Source organism: Dryobates pubescens, chromosome 9, assembly GCF_014839835.1.
Source record: "Dryobates pubescens isolate bDryPub1 chromosome 9, bDryPub1.pri, whole genome shotgun sequence".
Taxonomy (NCBI): domain Eukaryota; kingdom Metazoa; phylum Chordata; class Aves; order Piciformes; family Picidae; genus Dryobates; species Dryobates pubescens.
Genome location: NC_071620.1, coordinates 9,244,641 through 9,264,111, shown reverse-complemented (window position 1 = coordinate 9,264,111; position 19,471 = coordinate 9,244,641). Strand labels below are relative to the sequence as shown.

The 19,471-nt window shown below is 37.8% G+C and overlaps 1 protein-coding gene across 1 annotated transcript in view; it reads left to right on the top strand.

Annotated features, from left to right (window-relative positions):
• The first annotated feature begins 1,225 nt into the window (after positions 1-1,225).
• The window catches only part of LOC104296863 (dynein axonemal heavy chain 5), a 167,931-nt gene continuing 149,685 nt past the window's right edge, over positions 1,226-19,471 (top strand). The window contains exons 1-15 of the mRNA XM_054164262.1: positions 1,226-1,240; positions 2,302-2,373; positions 5,093-5,194; positions 6,087-6,273; positions 7,876-8,041; positions 8,155-8,248; positions 9,399-9,497; positions 11,424-11,605; positions 13,666-13,785; positions 14,488-14,689; positions 15,522-15,617; positions 16,354-16,527; positions 16,620-16,709; positions 17,396-17,551; positions 18,864-19,003. Of these exons, the coding sequence (XP_054020237.1) occupies positions 1,226-1,240; positions 2,302-2,373; positions 5,093-5,194; positions 6,087-6,273; positions 7,876-8,041; positions 8,155-8,248; positions 9,399-9,497; positions 11,424-11,605; positions 13,666-13,785; positions 14,488-14,689; positions 15,522-15,617; positions 16,354-16,527; positions 16,620-16,709; positions 17,396-17,551; positions 18,864-19,003 (1,895 nt within the window). The remainder of the gene's footprint in view (positions 1,241-2,301; positions 2,374-5,092; positions 5,195-6,086; positions 6,274-7,875; positions 8,042-8,154; positions 8,249-9,398; positions 9,498-11,423; positions 11,606-13,665; positions 13,786-14,487; positions 14,690-15,521; positions 15,618-16,353; positions 16,528-16,619; positions 16,710-17,395; positions 17,552-18,863; positions 19,004-19,471) is intronic.

Below are 19,471 nucleotides of genomic sequence, written 5' to 3'. Positions count from 1 at the left end.
TGGTGGAAAGTATGAGTGCCATCTCTAGCATCTTTCACCCCATTATGATGAGTCAAGAGATCTCATTAAATTCACTGTTCTGTCAGCAGTATGATTTCAAACATATTGGAGAATTTGAGATTACCTGGGGGTGGTGTCATACATGCTTGCTCTGTTCTGAGCCATTGTTGGCCATTCTTGGAGACAAAATACTGACCAGGGCAGACTGCTGGTCTGGCTGACTAGGCATGTTCTTACCAAGATTTGTCAAAGATCCTTTCTTCAGTGCTGCTCATCTCTCTTTTCCACCAGCTTGGGTACATGATGTTCTCTTGAAATGCTGCATAGGGATTAGATTTTACATAATTAGTATAGAAGAAGAAAGAAAGAAAGAATAAACCAGGTTGGAAGAGACCTTCAAGATCATCGTGTCCAACCTATCATCCAACACCACCTAATCAACTAAACCATGCAACCAAGCACCCTATCGAGTCTTAGATAAGGCTAATTTGGAATGGAAGTGGGGAGCCACACATTTAGTCTTACAGGAGAGGAACATTTTTGGTTTTAGGGCATGGCCTCTCCTCAACTTTAGAGAGAAATACACCTGCAGGCTTCTTCCACATTATTTTTCTGTTACATTCTTCCAAGTTTCAACAGATTATTTTCCAAAGCGTGTCAGAGAATTAGAAGGAGGAAGGTCTTCATTAGACTGAAACTTTTTTCACTTCAAAGATAAGAGGTTGTAGGTACATCTCAGTGGAGAGAGACCAGTACCAACAAGGCTTCTCAGAGTGAGTTTTTCAGAGTGATAATGTATGGTTAAAGACATGGACAGAAAATTAAATTTTTTTTGCACTTTTTGGCAGGCTCTAGCTGAGAGTGTTGCTTGTGAATCCCACTCACTATTACATTATGACTGCAGACCAGGCATATGACTCATTTTGTATGAGACATCCAGTTTGTTTCCATGGAGGAGAACTATCAAACCTTTTTTGGGGGATTGTGAGATTCTTGCAAAGCTTATTCTCTAGATAAAGCCAACCTCATGATTTATATCTGAGAATTAGTAAATAAGCCAGAATGATCTTAGTTATAATTCACATAGCCAAATACAATGTGGTATTTGTGTGATAATTGTTATTTTTTTAACCTCTTATAATTTAATTGCTAGCAAAACTCAAATGCATCACTGAAGCCAGATGGGTCAACAAACAGTTTGCTTCAGAAGAAGTTATTTATTACCATGGGCTCTACTGAGGTATGGTTGAAAAATTCATTAGGTGATGTGGTGGGTGTCACTTGAAAAAATGTAACATAATGTCTGTGCATTATTCAAGAGTGTGTTTAGAGCAGTCATTAAGATTTCTGAGTAATTTTCTTCTTTCCATCTCTTTTGGGAGGAATTGGATGTACCATATACAATTTTCTTTGAATAAAGCTTGGTGTGATGTCTTTTTTTTTCCCCCTCCCAATGAGATTATATTAACATTGTCTTAGAAAAGACATAGCTGAAGAATTCTGACTTATTTTGGGGGAGAAATGAGGTTTGTTGCTCTGCCAGTTGGAGTAACTGAATGGCTTTTAAAATTTGTTATAGGTATTATTAGATTTAATTGGTTAAAAAAATAAACTTTGCTGCAGTACAGATTTGGAGCTTTTACATTACCTCAGCCCATTGAAAAGATGTAAATAGATGTTAAGGAAGTATTTGGATCAGAAGTTGTTAGTAATCTTTAGGTTCCCTGTTTAAAAAATGAAAAAAATGTTAGTTCTAAGATGATCCATTTCTGGTCCAAGTATCTATGGAAAGTGCTTTATTGGATAGCTGAGGATATCTTTAGGGTTTATTTTTCAGTTAATTTATGTTGTCAGATTCGGAAAGGCATTGGACAATCTCCTAGGAAGATCTATAAATGAATACTAGAGAGGAATATGTCATCTACCAGCTCTCACACAGTGGTTCCAGGTGGTCAGGGAATACAAGAAGAACGGAGCCTAGGAAGCAGCCTCTCTCGCAAGTTCTCCCTGAACTGTATTTTCTTAGTAGAGAAGCAATACTGGACTGGTCTGCCAAGAAGAACACTTTTTGCATCCTTATGTCAAATGGAGGAAAAACTAGTATTTGATTGGGACAGATTTTCAAATATTCTACAAACAGTTCATGACCTTTTTTACTATGAAGGATTGTAGAGTTTCTTTTTAGCACAAAGTTGTTCACAAGTTGTTATCAACTTATTTTACGTGACAAGTTGTTAAGTAAATTACTTTTACTGTACCCATGTGTTCTTGTAAACTGTATGCATTTTGTTCTTTTTACAGGACTTTAGAGGTACCTGTGCGTTTTTCCTAAGGTCATCGGATAAAGCTATAACTGCATCAAATGTTTCCCAGGTCAGTCCAAAATCATACAATGTTTGCAGTGTACTTAATGTTTTCTTTGACCTTCTTTTGTGCAACAGGAATAACAAAAAGATGTGGGCAATTATTTAATACAAATATCTTTGTTTAACATAGAGATTCTTTTCTATCTGAATAAGCATGTTAATGTTCTCATTATTTGAAAATTAGCTACAGCACTATTATTAAGAACAAAATTTGAATTAATGTAAATTCATTATTATTCTGTCATTAAAATATACATTTTAATGGCAATAGGGAATAAAGCCCTAAACCAAGAGAGTTTCTTTTAAGTGATGAGCCTAAGTTGTGGAAATGCTGTGTTTAAGTAAATGTATCTTTTAATCTTTAAGAAATAAAGATTGTACTTGAAAGTAACTAAAGTGAGGTTTTCCTGCCCTAGTAACTTTAGTTGTGTGTAAGATAAGTACTGTTACAGCCTTTTCAGCAATACTCATGTTTCTGGCAAATATTTGCAATAGAAAAGCATCCAGATATTAATATCTAAGAAGTTAAAAAAAAAAGTAATAAGCTTGAAATTATATTCTCAGAAATACTGATGCATTCATTCTTATGCTGTACACATTTTCTCCTTATTCACCACTAACAGGGTTATGGGTCCCATTTGAGCAGGCTGACGCTGTAGTAAGTTTGCTCTCCAGCTGCAGTCATGGAAATAAATAGTTTCTGTCAGTCACTTACCTCAGCCAGGGGTGCAAAATGTTTTCTAGGCTTCTTTGTCTTGTGCCCTGGCAGCCCTGCTGTACTGCTTCAGTTGGGTACCCGTCAGAATGGTTGTCCAAACTCTTCAGTTAGCTAACTTGATGCCTTCTCTCTCTGCTTGTCTTATGATCACTTTCTTCTGGCAGGGGCTGACATGTAAGTGTCACATTTCATTCCTTGTGTGAAGCAATATCTTTTTGGTGCTATAAAAGGTGAAATGATGAAGCCGCAGCTCAGGCTCACACTGGTTTGGCAGATTTTGGGTTATCTTGAAGAACTGTGTAGAACAATTGGAATGAAAACCTGAGAACCCCCTATAAATACATGGATTTACCCCTGTTTCTCAAGAGGAATAGCTGACTCTCCAGTGTCCTGTCAAAAGAATTGGATCAGCTTGTGTGTTGACTTTTCCTGGAGATTCAGATGTCTTGAAAGGCTTAATTTTCCATGTCTTCTCCTCCCTGCACCACATACAGACTGGCATTGTTACAATCATCTGAAGGGCAGAAATAGAGGTTAGTTTATTTCTTCATTGCCCTTTCCTTCTGCTTTTGTTAGCCTATCCTCTTGCAGAAGGAAGTAACTAGGAGTATTTCCTTGTTAACCATCTTGTGGGCATGGCCTGCCAGGGAACATGTTCAGACATGCAAAGGAACTTGATCATCCTTCAGACAGAATGCCTTGATTGTCATCTGCAGTTTTTCCACTTTTTGAGAAAGGGCTTTCTATCTTGTAATCTACTGGGATTATAATACTGTAATATTGTTAGAATGTAGTATTCCACCCATGCATAACAAAATGGATTAAATGCTCTTCTTTTGTAGGCAAGTGGGAAAGTAGCAAGAAAAATGTTAGTGAAATTCGTAATCAAGATATCCAAGAATGTCAAAACCCCTACAAAAAATCAGTAGTAGTTGTTGTTCCTAAAGCATGTATAATTGCTGTCTTTGTCCAGGTAGAAGTTGTTTAGTAGAATATGCCAGGGCAGAGCTCAGCAAAACATTCATTATGATGAAGGTAAAAATCAGTGTATGTTTGTGCATTTCAGAATTTCAGAATGAGACTGCCCCTGTGCTAACAAAAGACATACCCAGAGCCAAAACTGCTAGTCAGTATGGGTCATAGAGAGCATGTGGCCCATGTTCAGGACATGAACCTTTGTTGGCAAAATGGCAGTAGCAGAAAAGCCAACCAGTCCATAAGCAGATAGTGTTGGGAAAAGATGCAGTCCTTTGCTTCTTCCAATTTAAGCTGCGTGTTCTGCAGTAAAATTCCACCCACCAGTGCTGACTCTCACTGTCCTCAGCTTCATCAATTCACTTCTTACCTCACACTAACTGGAATAGACTAGAATAAACTATTTCAGTTGGAAGAAACCTGTAACAACCACCTAGGCCAACTGCCTGACCAGTTCAGGGCTGACTGCATTAAAGCGTTATTTAGGGCATTGTCCAAACACCTCTTAAACCCTGACAGGCCTGGGACACTGACCACCTCTCTAGGAAGCCTATTCTCTTGGTAAAGAGCTGTTTCTTGAGCATAAGTTCCTTAACAATGATCTGGAGAGAACTGTGCAACTGAAAAGGGGATTTCTTTCCTTATACACTTGTCCTTTTTCAGGCATTTATGATAGATGGAAACTGCTGCTTTAAAAGAGAAATCTAGACATGTAAGATTAAATCCTAAGATTAATGAATGCATTGGTGATAAATGGTTAGCATGAATGGGTTGCTTGAGTGTTGCTACAATATGGGACCGAATCTTCTGCTGACTCAAATTCAAGGGCAAGTATTGGAATTTCCAGCTGAATTTCAGTCTGTGTCTAATCCAGATTCAGTAGCTGGGGGGCTATATCCTCATGGAACCTATGTAGTTATATATATGATGTGTGTATGTGTGTATGTGTCTGCCACATGTTTGGATTTCATACAAATAGTGTAATGTTGTAGAAGTTTACATGCACTCTGCTAATTTTCGTTTCTTCCCAAAGGAGATGAATTTTGGCATATTTGACTGTAGTAATGGAAATATCCTTCAGGGCTTGGAATTTTTCTTGTCCCAAATCATGATACCAGCACTTAAATCCCAAGAGGTAATCAAATAGTCTTTTTTCTCAAGAATTTGTGGAATTAAAATACTTGGCTGCTGCAGTCTTGTTTGTGCATCAGCTGAACATAATACAGGCCTTTATCAGAGTAATGCAATTTGTATATAAGTGTTTGAAATTCATATAGCTATTATTTTCATGCAATAACATCAGCTGTAATGCTAATGACAAAGGAAAACACAGCATGACAGCCATACTAAGGTAAAATTGAGATGACAGAAAACTAGATTAAGTCTGGACTGAAAGATGTGTCAAGTCCTTCTGGCAGCACAAGGAATCAGTCCACTATTTTATTCTGGAGCATGAACAGTGCACACTGTTTCACAGCCAGAGTATCCAGCTTCTTTGAGTTGTGCATGTTCTGTGGCACTCACAAACCATCACAGTTGGTTCTGTTTCTTCCAGAAGACATGTTCAGAGGTAGGAAGTATAATGAAGATCAATGTCTGTCAAGAATGATGGTGTCATAAGCCATATGCTACCATTTTTTCTCACCCAGGAGCAGGGAGGGAGATTAGAAACTTTTTTTGTGTTTAGAGAGAGCCAAATCAGACTGGGAAAAAAAAAAAGACAGCAATTCAGTGTGAACACAGTGAGAGCAGGAAGATATCTTTATTTCTTGAGAGCCTCTTGCTTGTTTGTCTCTTTTTGTCTAACAGAATAATTAAACCAATGTACATTTTAAAGTATTTATGTTACAGTACAGGTGAGTGTATTTTAAAGGGTGTACTGATAAACCTTTATATACTGCCATGGCTGAGGAGCACCTCTCTAACATTCTGTGGTTCTGTGATAAGAAACCTTTTGTGTTCAGAAAACAAAAGAAGGTGTAATCTTAATTTTAATTGTTTTTCCCCATAAATCATAAAATAATCAGAACTGGGGTGCTTTGAAAGAAGGCTTGAAGAACAGCCAGATACAAGAATTTCTATACTCAGTGGATACATTTGTAGATACTTTGTCATCATCAAGACAGAATATAGAAGATAAAATTCAGCTCACAAAAGTGGATATTGATATTTATCTTAGCAACTTACAGAAGCCATCTGACTACATAGCTGCAGGTGAGTAATTTCTAAGGCAAAGCAAACACAATGACGCTGTTTAGAAAATGAATGTTATTTCATTAGTACAAAAGTACTTTGAAGAAAGAAGTCATCTTCCCTGAGCTATATAAATTTTTCAGCTTACTCTTGCCAGCTTTTCTGACTGTGTAATTATAAAGTCATCAATCATTTGCCTGTAATTTAGTTCATGGATCTTAAAGGATTAGGTAGTTCCTTGACATATCATGCATGCAGTGGCCTGTGTTCCTTCTGTTTTGCTGGTCAAGTAGTTGTTGGGCAAAGCCAAGCCAAGATGTATTAATTAAATACAAAAACAGACAAACCCCAACCCCCCACTTAGATGTATATATAAGAAATATCTCTTTAAAACAATAGCTTTCCACTGCATGGTCTTTCAGAGTGAAATAATACTAAACCAGTCAATTCTTTTGCAGTCCCTCTCAGTTTTACATATGACTGGTTACTCTTAAGATGAGGCAATAATGTTACACAGATAGAAAAGTTCTTTACATCTATTTAGTAGTACAAGTTCCAGGAGTCCTAAATATAATGAACCAAGTTGACTGGACTCTTTCACCTCCAAGGACATTCTAAAAGATGTACTGACTTGTAAATTGATATTGATAATGGTGTACATTACATGAGACTTTAATACAGAATAGGCTGCAGTGGTAGAAAAAGAGAAATGTGAAGCAAGCCTTATGAAGTACAAGCAGAAAAGTATCACAGTATCACCAAGGTTAGAAGAGACCTCAAAGATCAAGTCCAACCCGTCACCACAGACCTCGTGACTAGACCATGGCACCAAGTGCCACATCCAGTCTCCTCTTGAACCCCTCCAGGGATGGTGACTCCACCACCTCCCTGGGCAGCACATTCCAATGGCAAATGACTCTCTCTGTGAAGAACTTTCTCCTCACCTCAAGCCTAAACCTCCCCTGGTGCAGCTTGAGACTGTGTCCTCTTGTTCTCGTGCTGGTTGCCAGAGGGAAGAGACTAACTCCCTCCTGGCTACAACCACCTTTCAGGTAGTTGTAGAGAGCAACGAGGTCACCCCTGAGCCTCCTCCAGGCTAAGCAACCCCAGCTCCCTCAGCCTCTCCTCATAGGGCTTGTGCTCAAGGCCTCTCCAGTCTTGTTGCCCTTCTCTGGACATGTTCAAGTGTCTAGATGTCCTCCTTAAACTGAGGGGCCCAGAACTGGACACAGTACTCAAGGTGTGGCCTAACCAGTGCTGAGTACAGGGGTACAATGAGTTCCCTGCTCCTGCTGGCCACACTATACACATAATGCATTACTTGGACTTCTAAAATATGGTTCTCCCAAAACATATCAATGTATTTGTTGCCTTATGAACTCATTGTGTTTTTAGCTGCTTCCATTGTAAAGGATATGCAATAGTAACAGAGTAGGTAGATACAGATAGATGTGTGTGCATCTTCTTGTTGCACTCTTAATCTTTTCCTATTGTTGGTCAGTGATTTGAATACACACAGCTTACAAAGCATCTCAGCTATGTTTGACAAGGACACTTCTGTAGGTAAAAACCTGCATTTCTTTCTTGATGCTTATAAGACTGTCTCATTCTATAATTTTGAAGGTAGTAACACAGAGGTCACTGAGAAACTTGAGGAAGCAGTCACAATTTGGATCAAACAGATACGACAGATTTTAGTGGAGAGTGAACAAATGCGAAGAGAAGCTGATGACCTTGGTCCATCTGCAGAACTGGAGTACTGGAAGGCAAGAATGTCAACATTTAACAGGTTAAATCCTTGCACTAATTCTCACAGATTCTAAAAAAAAAACCCACCCTTTTTAAAAATAAACATACATTTTCATTCCAAAGAGAGTATTAAATGTGTTTCTTTCTTCAAAGCCTTTTAGATGAGATCAAGAGTTCAAGAGTAAAGAAAATTATAAGTATTCTTCAGGCAGCAAGATCAAAGACATTAAAGCAGTGGAAAGAGCTGGTAATCACTATGTTTTAATAAAAAATTTGAATTAGTACAGTAGTGTATTTGTAAGACAGAATGGAACACAATGCTAAAAATAATTCTCAGTGTTTATACTGTTTCTGTACTGTGGCTTATTATCCTTTTGTTGAAACATAACACTGATGATTTTTAAATTAAACAGATAACTTGAAAAGAAGTCAATGCTTCTGTAATATGTCTTTCATTAACATAGTGGGCAAGATGGTTGTTCAAAAGTAAGTCAGTGCAGCTGTACAACATTTTCTGTGTCTCTCCAGCTATACTGTGTGCAGCCCAACTGCATAGATGTCTAAAAGTTTGCTTTTAAAATTGTTAGCTGGATTTTTGTAGCATAGCTGCTACTTCAGATATGTGGATATCTTTAATGTAAACTTAGTCAGGCCAGAAAACCAAAATGATTCTATGATTTTGTGAAAATAAACTATAGACCATGTGCAACCAATCAGACCCTTCAAACACCAGAATCTTTTAATACTTAAGAAGGGATTCTGCTGTTTGGAAAAGGGACCAGGAAAACAGTGTCATTGTACTGAAGTTTTGGGTTTGTGCTTAACAGAGTGGAAGACTTTTATGATAAATGGGATTTGGACAAGAGTGTCTGTACAGAGCCAGTGCAAGCCAAGGATGATGAACTAGATTTCTTTCTTCATACAGATTTCCCTCCTAAGTACTGCATAGTTCCACCTATCACCAACAAAATTATTTAGAGAGATTAGTTGTGAACTCATTCTTCCCTAAATCCTAGGAAACCCCCTGACACATTTCAGGGATCTTTTCTGAAGTTTTGTAGCAAGGGTACAGTGCTGAAACCATTCTAAAATCTAAGTTAGATTATCAAAACCACACTATTGTAATTCTATCAGGAAGGAAAATCTTTGGGGTCTAAGTAAGGATTTCCTCTAAGTCACATCCAAAATATTGCTGATTACCAGGTAGATCTTACCAACTTTGACATGTAAAAGCAGTTATTCCTTATGTAAAGAAGAAATTGCTTATTTGGGAGAACTTCTGTGAGAAAACAGCTGCAAGGTGGAATCATAGTCTTGTGATAGCATGCACTGTAAAAGAGCAAGAACTTGTTCAGTACCCTTTAGCAGGATAAAATCTATCTTTTTTCTTTCTTCAGGATGGTAATGTAACAGTTGCTGCCAATGAAGCTAAAGACAATGTGAGATATTTATATGCATTGGATAAATTTTTTTGTCCACTTGCCAAAGCTTCACCTGTAAGTAGTAATCTAAAGGCACTTAACATAAAATTCAAAAAAGAAAGGAAAGAAAGAGATTACTGAAAGAAAGAGATTTCTTTCATTGTTTAACTGCTATGTTTAATGGTTTGTGGGCAGCTTTACTCCTTTGGCATTAGTGAATTGAATTTGCGTATTTCGAATAAGCCAGAGATAATACTACTTTTTGTGTAGGAAGCAGATGTCATTCCAGAAGATAATTGAAAGGCATAAGAAAAGTAAGCAAAAGATTATGTTTTTCCCAACCTGGTACTGAGGTGAATTGTCTTTGTGAGGATGGGCCTCACATACAGTGTTTAGAATAGAATAAACCAGGTTGGAAGAGACCTTCAAGATCATCGTGTCCAACCTATCATCCAACACCACCTAATCAACTACACCATGCAACCAAGCACCCTATCAAGTCTCCTCCTGAACACCCCCAGTGATGGTGACCCCCACCACCTCCTCAGGCAGCCCATTCCAATGGGCAATCACTCTCTCTGTGTAAAACTTCCTCCTAACCTCCAGCCTAAACCTCCCCTGGTGCAGCCTGAGACTGTGTCCTCTTGTTCTGGTGCTGGTTGCCTAGGAGAAGAGACCAACCTCTGCCTGCCTACAACCTCCCTTCAGGTAGTTGTAGAGAGCAATAAGGTCACCCCTGAGCCTCCTCTTCTCCAGGCTAAGCAACCCCAGCTCCCTCAGTCTTTCCTCATAGGGCTTGTGCTCCAAGCCCCTCACCAACCCTGCTGCCCTGCTTGTCTCTGTGTTCAGTTAGCAGTTACTCATGATTGTTTTAATGCAAATACCCTAAATAAATCTCAAGCCTTCAAGTGAGCTGAAATTGGGCAGTTCCCACTTATTTTACAGATTAAAGCTCTTTCTCATGAAGGTAGCCTGTGTTTCCTGTCATCCTGATTAAAATGATAAAACTTATTTTCATAACCATGTGGATCTCAGAGTTATTGTTTTAACCAAATTTGAAGATACAGCCACCAGGCAAAACTGTTAAAGCCTTTATTTTTTTTTTTTTTTTAAATATATATTCACCATTCTGCCATAATTGGACTTTGAGATACCATACTTCGTTTTTTTTCTTTTTTTTCTAGACCAGTTTACTGTCCGTTGTTCTGAGTTCTCGGTATTTCTGGCTTACATGATTTTCTGTGGAATCTGTAGTTGCATTATTGTTGCATTGCCTCCCTCTTCTGGATTTCTTTTCTATACAGATGTAGGCAAAAGTAACAAAGGCCAAATTTCTCCTGTCTTTCCTACATCCAGCCAACTCTTTGTAGCACTGCATGACCTTTTTTCCTTAGGTAGCATATTCCTTTGCAAAGCAGACTACAGTACTTGTTATGAACTGGAGGCCATGGCTGAAAAGTATACAATGTCTGGGTTTGCTTTGGAAAATCCCATTCAGGAGGAAGACTTATTAATTTATTAATTAACTATTCCCCATTTTTTCTTCTTGATCATAGTGTATTAGGTCCCTGCAAATGAATTTGATGGTCCAGTTTATAATGAGATCATAGAATCAATCATAGAATCATAGAATCAATAAGGTTGGAAAAGACCTCAAAGATCATCAAGTCCAACCTGTCACCCAACACCTCATGACTACTAAACGATGGCACTAAGTGCCTCGTCCAATCCCCTCTTGAACACCTCCAGGGATGGTGACTCCACCACCACCCTGGGCAGCCCATTCCAATGGCTAACAACTCTCTCTGTGAACAACTTTCTCCTCACCTGGAGCCTAAACTTCCCCTGGCGCAGCTTGAGACTGTGAGATGTGCAGAAAAGCATTGTGTAGCAATCAAAAAGGAGTTTATCCACTGACAAATGCATTCACAGAGCTGTCACATTTTCCATTGTGATAATTTTTCAGGAAATTTGAATTGCTGCCTTTTCCATTTGTTGTAGATAACAATGATGGAACATGTACCCAGTTTAATGAATACCATCTACATGATCTACTGTACATCACCGTACTACAACACATCAGAGCGCATGACATCTCTTCTGCTTAAGATCACTAATCAAATGATTAACACATGCAAGACTTATCTATGTGAAGGTGTTTCAAAAATCTGGGATCTGGACAGGTGATAGAATTTTGATAATGTCATCTTCTTTTGTTAACATTGCAAATAAAATTATAGACTGGTCATCAAGATTATTAAAAGGTAAATTTAAATAGGTCCTTGCCCTCCTACCAGACATTATTTCCCGTGGTAGTTTTAAGCTTGTAACTACTCATATTGCACAGAATGTAGAACTCTGCAAAAAAACTAGTGTACCATATGTTGTGTAAATAACTGGTGTTGAAAATCATGATATATGTCAGCATATGTCACTGAATATTGTGGCCCCCAAAACACTCAAGCAATTAGAACTAGAAACTAAGGTTCTTCATAAAGAAACTGCAAGGACAAACTAGTAAAGTGTATAGGATGGGATTCAGACTTGTGTTTTCTGAGTACTCCATGGAGAATGCTGTATGAGCAAACACATGAGGAGCAGAAATTATGCTAATGAGGCACCCTAAAGTTAGACAAGCCTAAGACTAGGCTTGTTCTTCTCTACTGTTCTTGTTCCATCTATTATTATAGCAATAGTCCCTGTTTGTCAGCAAATGTTAGGCACTATACAAAAAACTAACAAGAAATTTGCCTCAGCTCTGAGGAGTTTACAGTCTAAAACATGAGAAGAGCTTGCAGTCTGAAACATGAGAAGTGAAGAGTGAGATGAGAGGAGGAAAGAGGGATGGAGAAAGCCCAGCAATCATGCAGTGCTGGTCAGCTGGAACGACTGTGTTCAGCAAACCTTTTGATGCCTGTGGATGTCTTGTAGGTGTCACTTCCATCAAGGCTAAAGAAGACATTTCAAGGAAGGGATGAGTTAGCTGCTCTGTGGCTACTTGCAAGGAGCTGCTCCCAAATGCTACAGCATAAGCAGTAGCACAGAAATGTTTGTATGAAACTCAACAAATGGGTGGGGAATACTCACGTCACTGGCACACCAAGAGGATCTGAAGGATGAGAAATGAGATAGCCTGGGAAGAACACAGTCAGTTCTATTCATGCCGAAGAGATTAGGGCTTAAGATAAGCATGACATCTAAAGTTATTAACTAGAAATATAATGATTAGAACAATTTTTTGAAAGAGTATGATTGGAGTAAGATTATGGTTACTGGAGTGGAAAAGTTTTACAGAGATAGTTGGAATGCCTGTGCTTAAATTCCAGCCAAGTCAAAGGTGACACTGAGGTAACAAGCTAGAAGACATAAATCTAACAAATAATTTGGATTCCTCCTGTATCTTGGTGTGGACAAAGGGAAGATTTCAGAATTTGTCTGTAATCAATTAATAATCAATTAATTACTGGTTATGTTTATTCTAAAGAATTAATATAAGTAAATCTATAATATTTTTGTTTGTTTGTTTATTCTAGCTGAATTTAATTTTTGAGGCATTCTTCTAATTTACTTATCTGCTGCCTTTATCCCTGCAATAGTTTCTCTGTCTGTCCCAGTTAGTGGTTTCAATGTATGAAGTTTGACTATGACTTTAATGATCTTTTGGAAGATGAGAGACAAAGCCAAAGTGTATCAACAGCCTTAGGTAAATGGCTTATGGCTAATTTCCGTGTCTCATCTATGTATCTCATGGTCAGTGAACATCTTTGTAAAAGATACAACTATATGTGGCCTTGGGAGACAAGATCTTCCTGGTTTATCTTTTTAAAGAGGTAACACTTTCCTCATGCCTACTGTAGTCTGGAAAAACCTCTCTCTGGTTGTGTTGCATAGAAGAAAAGAAACAAAACAGAGAAAAAAAAATAAGGAAACCCTATCAGCAATGCCCAGTCTACAGAAGATGAGAAATGGCCAAACTGCAGGCATTCATTACTTGGTCTAAGTCCTTTATGAGCTATGCTGTGAAAGCTTTACTTTGATGTCAGGGAAAACTTGGATTAAAAATATCCACTCTACGTAACACATTTGAACCAAAAACTTTAAACATGTGTGTGTTCAGGTAATGTATAATTTTGTGTCCTCACTTTTCAAAGTTGCATATCTGACTGCAGTGTTCTAATTTTGTTTATACTCTTTTCAAGCCTTCCTTAGGATGATTTTCTGTCTTCTGCAATTTCTTCCTCAGACCAGAATTGCTAAAGAGGATACAACAATGCATTTCTCTCAAAGAACTATACCAAACATCCTTTCAGAGAATAAGGGAGGAGCTAAAGGGAAATCCAAGTGACAGGCAATTTGATTTCAGGTAAATAATTCACTCTAATGTTGAATCAGATAAATTTGTACACTTTTTAGATGAGCTTTAATTCTATCTGCTGGCTAGCAAGACAAGGTCCATTAAACTGTAGAGTTTGTTATAATCAGAAGATTGCAGATGTTTGGGGTTTTTTTGGTGTGTGTCATCCCCCGCCCCCATTCGGGAATAAACCAGTGACAGGTTTTTGCCAGCCATTTGCTGATTTAGCAGATGTCCAAGGGAACTTCTGGGAACTTTCCATGTGTTAAATTAATACATATGTTTATGTATGGTCTGAAACCCCAGCAAATTTGAGTCATGAATCTAAGTGAAAAGCTTCTAGGGGAATTTAGTCAGCTTTGGGCTGAGTTATCTGTCACAACGCTAAGGAGAGATTTACCTGTATTGGCACTTAAGGCATGAGGCATTTCTCAGTATTGTAAATTCACATTTTGCTCTCCTACAAATGTCTTATTTAAGAGAGTAACACCTATGAAATGTGGTAAAGGCTTTTAATTAACATTTATAAAGATAAGCATTTTCTCGTGTATATGCAAATGTTTTTTACTTGATTTACAAGTATTACAGCGTAATTTTTTTTAATGTGACACTTAGTAGCAGTTGTGGTAGAATATATGTGGGTTAAATAGCAATAAACTATTACATATAGATTTGCATAGCAATCCCTCTGTTGCCTTTTTTTATTGTTAGTGAAAACTATATATTTGGAAAATTTTATACATTCTGTAAACGTTTGGAGAAGATTTCAGACATGAGCAATATTATGGAAAGGCTTTTAGAGCTCCAGTGTATAAAAATAGAAGGTATTGAAGAGATCAGTAGTCATTACCAGAGCATTGCTGCAAACACCACATCCAAGCAGTATGATATTCTGGATCACAGGAAAAAAGAGGTACATACAGTCAGCATGTCTCTGACAATCACTCCCTTAATTCCATGCTTTTCACTGTAGTTATGCAAAGGCAAAATTTTAAACCGATGCATATAGTACTTTGCTGTAATAATAATCCTTTTATATCTTCTAATACAATTTGAAAGTGTTTGGGTAAATTTGGTTTTCATTTGCAATCTTTCTGTTACATTTCTATAAACTAGGTGTTGAGTGATAGGTGATGTTGCCAACAACTTCTTCTAAGCTTGTTTGTTTTGAGATGTACCTATTTTGTGCCGCAGACTGAAAATTAATTCAGGCAGGTTGGTGCATTAAGTATAGCTCATCTAGTTGGAAGAGCTTCTCTGTATTACTAAAAACAGTGGAACATTAAAGGCAGTGTTATAATAATGGTTGTAAAGGCACTTAGATGAAGGTTTTAGAGGGAGAAGTGAGTGATATAACCCCCCAGCGCAGACCAGGGTGGTAAAAAGTGAACTAGCTCTTCCAGTGCTTCAGAGTACCTATGCTGGAAGGGAGCTGCTTTTTTTGAGTTGTAGCCTGCTTGCTCTGCAGGATTAGCAGCCTCACACTAGAAGTGCTGGAAATGCTGACTTACTCTCCTGATTTCCTGAACTGTAGCTTGCAACTGCCAGGAACTTTTCTTTATACATTTACATATAGAGTGCCTTTGGCTTTCTTCTAACTGGCTAATGGCTCACATTTCTGTAATACTTCTGTGTGGGAACTGGAATTTGAAGGGTGTTTAAAAAAATTGTGTGGCTTTCCTGCACCAAAATGGTTGGATCAATATGTATTTATGGTCTGTCTTCCCACTTTTACCCTTTTCTAGTTTGAAAAAGATTACCTTGAATTTAAGAACCAAGTTGCAACATTGTACGAGTCCATAGAAAAATTTTTGGACTCCTGGTTTGAGAAGACTGTAACTGTAAGTAATTTTACAAATGCAAACCCCTTGTTGTGGTGCTCTGAAAGGCTGAGTAGCCACAGCTTCTGCTGAATTCCTTCATTACTGCCAGAGTTTTGTACTGTGCTAGTATTGAGATAGTATAGAAGGACATGAAGCCTGTTACAAATGTTCTAAAAGTCACTTGCACAAGTGACATGATAATGTTCATTAGTACTTAGTGCCAGCTTTATGTTCCACCTTTCTTTTTCAATTTTATAGCCATATTTATTTTACCTTCTTCATCCTGGTGTTCCCCATGCTTCCTGTTGCATTTCTAAGTTATTCATGTTGGACTGGCAGGAGTAATGAAATAATTTCTGCCATCTGTTACCTTAATGTCAGGACTATTCATTGGTTCAGGCCCTGGTCATACGATGAGATGTCAATGAAGCATGAGTAAAGGTGCAGGTGTTCTACCTCTACTGTTTGCAGAAAAAAAAAGAGTTTAAGAGTTTATTATTATTATTTAAGAGAAAGATATTAATAATTCCAGTGTGCTGTAGTAGGATGAGTTTCTTTGTTCATACTGTGGCAAATATATTGTCTATGGGACAAAACACAGAAGTAAAATTCACTAACTTGTCTGAACTGGCTTTTCTAGAAGGCAGCTTGCAAACAACGTAGAAAACATATAAAGTAAAAAAAAAACTTCATGATCTATGACTTTTTAAACTATTAACATCTTCTGCAGTAAATAATCCATCCTCATTTTTAGACTGAACAGATGCTAGGACTTCTGATGAAGCTTGAACAAATAGGAGAAGATCATATTGATCTTAACAAGAAGTATACCATTGTCCTTCAGCGGTACAGCCAAGATTTAGAGTTTGTCCAAAAGCTCTACCAGAAGCAGAAAGAAAATCCACCTCTGCCACGTAATATACCACCAGTAAGAATTAAATAAATGAGAGAGAAAAAAGGCTTTGCTTCTTGACCATTTGAGATTAATGGAAATATAACTTCATATCTTCTTTGTTTTAGGTAACAGGGAAGATTATGTGGGCTCAGCAGTTATACAGAAAAATTGACCGTCCAATGACATTCCTTAAAAAGAAAACCACACTTTTGAAGGTTGGAATTAGCAGAGGAGGATTTATGCAAGGCTTTCAAGCATGTAGCTAACATGCATGATTTATTTTTGTACTTCTAAGCTCATTTTAATAGCAACTTATATTCAAGCTCATCCAACAGGATGTTAGGGTTTGCTCCAGGATTTGAATTCCTTTTTTGCAGCATTATCAGTCCATGCCTGGGGACAGTTTCCTTGAGACATTAAGCTGATGACAGGCCAGTGCTCTTGTCTCTTCTGGGACTTGTTCATCTGGATAGCAGCTCTGCTGGCTGTGTACCTAAGATGAAAACCTTCTGGCTGCTATGCTATGTAACGAAGAGGGCTGAGATATTTAACTTCAAACACTAGCCACACATTTTTATAGCTCTCTCAATGGGACATCTGTGCCTTGTATAGGTCCTAGTATAGACTTTGGTTTATGGGCAAGACTGGGAGGAAAAGTCAGGAAAAAAATTATGTTGTTCAGACCAGTTAAATACTTCTTAATAATTGAGTTCCTAAATATATTGCTATGGTTCTGTGTTTTACCTTATTGCTGAAGTAGCATAACTTAAAGTTTTCTGTTTGTTTTGTTTTCCTAATGGTGGTGAGAAAAAGTCTATTAGAGGACATATCTGCCATGTTAGATTCATTGAATTGATTAAATGGTGTTTGCTTTTTTCCTCCCCCCCCCCCCAAATTGCAGACACTGGAAATGAAAAAGGTTGTTAAAAGCTACAACAAAATAGCTGCAGTTCTTCTGGAATTTGAACTTATTTATCATAGAGCCTGGTGCAGTTTTGCTGACCAGGCTAGAAATGCTCTGTGTGCTTCCTTACTTGTCAGGCACCCAGAAACCAAGGTAAGTATGATTTATTCTCTGTATTACTGTTGTATTGTTTAGTATTACACATGCTACTTTAATCATATCACAGGTAGACAAGCACAGCATTAAAGCAGTCCTAAGAGGAGTGAAAAAAATGAATGACTTGAATTGGTGGTGTGGTTGGTTTATTTTTAATAAATATTATTAATTTTTAAATTGATTTGTGTTCTTTTTGTATATATTTGTGGTACAGACTTCATCTTGTTTCTTGGTTTTGTAATCTCATTAATTTGCTTTCAAAACTGCTTGATGAGGCAGGAAATCTTACCATTCTTATTTCACAGAGTGTTGTTTTTTTTCTGCTGTGGTGCAGAGAAATTGTGTTTAAAGTGTGGCATTTTTTGAACTTATGATTGCATCATTGACAACTAGAGCTTAGTTTTCAAATTTATTTATCATCTTAATAGCATTTAGTGCCTCAACAATTGTACAGAGATTAACCTTCACAACATATTCCCTAGTCTTCTGATGAAGAAACTGATATGAAAAGGCAAATTAGCTTTCACAGAGTGCAGCTGCAAAACTTAAATTAAACTTCCCAAGCTTAGTACTGATTAACTTGATCTAGTTGGAGATGTCCCTGCTTGTTGCAGGGGAGTTGAACTGGATGACCTTAAAGGTCCCTTCCAACCCAGTGCATTCAATGATTCCATGATTCCGTAAGTCACAGGAACCAAGTGCTTAGGACACAGTGAGGGAGTGACAGGAAATTGAAATCAGTATCTTTGTTGATTAATACTCCCTAAAATCCAAGTATATGTAGAGGACCATAATGATCTGTGTAGAAACATGGGTATCTGAAGGGAGGTTGTAGACAGGCAGGGATTGGTCTCTTCTCCCAGGCAGCCAGCACCAGAACAAGAGGACACAGTCTCAAGCTGCGACAGGGGAGGTTCAGACTGGATATTAGGAAGAAATTCTTCACAGAGTGATTGCACATTGGAATGGGCTGCCCGGGGCGGTGGTGGAGTCACCATCATTGGAGGTGTTTAGGAGGAGACTTGATGGGGTTCTTGGTTGCATGGTTTAGTTGATTAGGTGGTGTTGGATGATGGGTTGGATGTGATGATCTTGAAGGTTTCTTCCAACCTGCTTTATTCTATTCTATCCATTTAAAAAATGTTCTTTACTCAACTACATTGTTATATATTACAGTTACATCACAGCAGGGGGGTTGGACTGGATGACCTCTGGAGGTCCCTTCCAACGCAGTGCTGTGTGACATGTAGTCACCAAACTACTGCTTTATTTTCTATTTCTTTTCTCCCTCCCATACTGCTGCATGAAGGAATTACTTGTAAACTTGGACCCAATAGTCCTGGAAGTACTTTATGAAACAAAATACCTGAAAAAAATGCATTTTGAAGTTCCAGATGTTGTCCTTGGCTTGTGTGCAGATGAAGAACTGATTAAAAGGCATCAAGTGGAGTGAGTGAACAGTTTTTGGATTTGATTCTCATCTGCAAATGGGAATTCCTAGCTTTATGTCTGTTGCTTAGGCTTTTGATTTATTATAGTTTTTCACTTTGATGGAGTTTAATTGAAATTTAATTGCTTTAATTGCATTTCCACAGTAATATTGGTGACATGCAGTTGTTTCTATCTCCACAAATATCTCATTACTAGAAAATGCCTGCATGCTTTTTTGTTGTTGTTATTGCAATGGCTGGTCTGTAAATGATGTTCCTAGGAGCTGCTGAAGCATCTATGCACTGCTACATAGGGACCACACTCCAAAATACCACAGTCAACATCAAAAGCTTTTTTCTGTTAGAAAAACAAGCTGGAATTTAGCACTTGGTTAAGGCACAACCCAAAAATTTGTGTAGGTAATACATCACCTAAGTTACAATTTGCTCTCTTTTGTTGAATATCTGAAATAACATCTGGTGATTT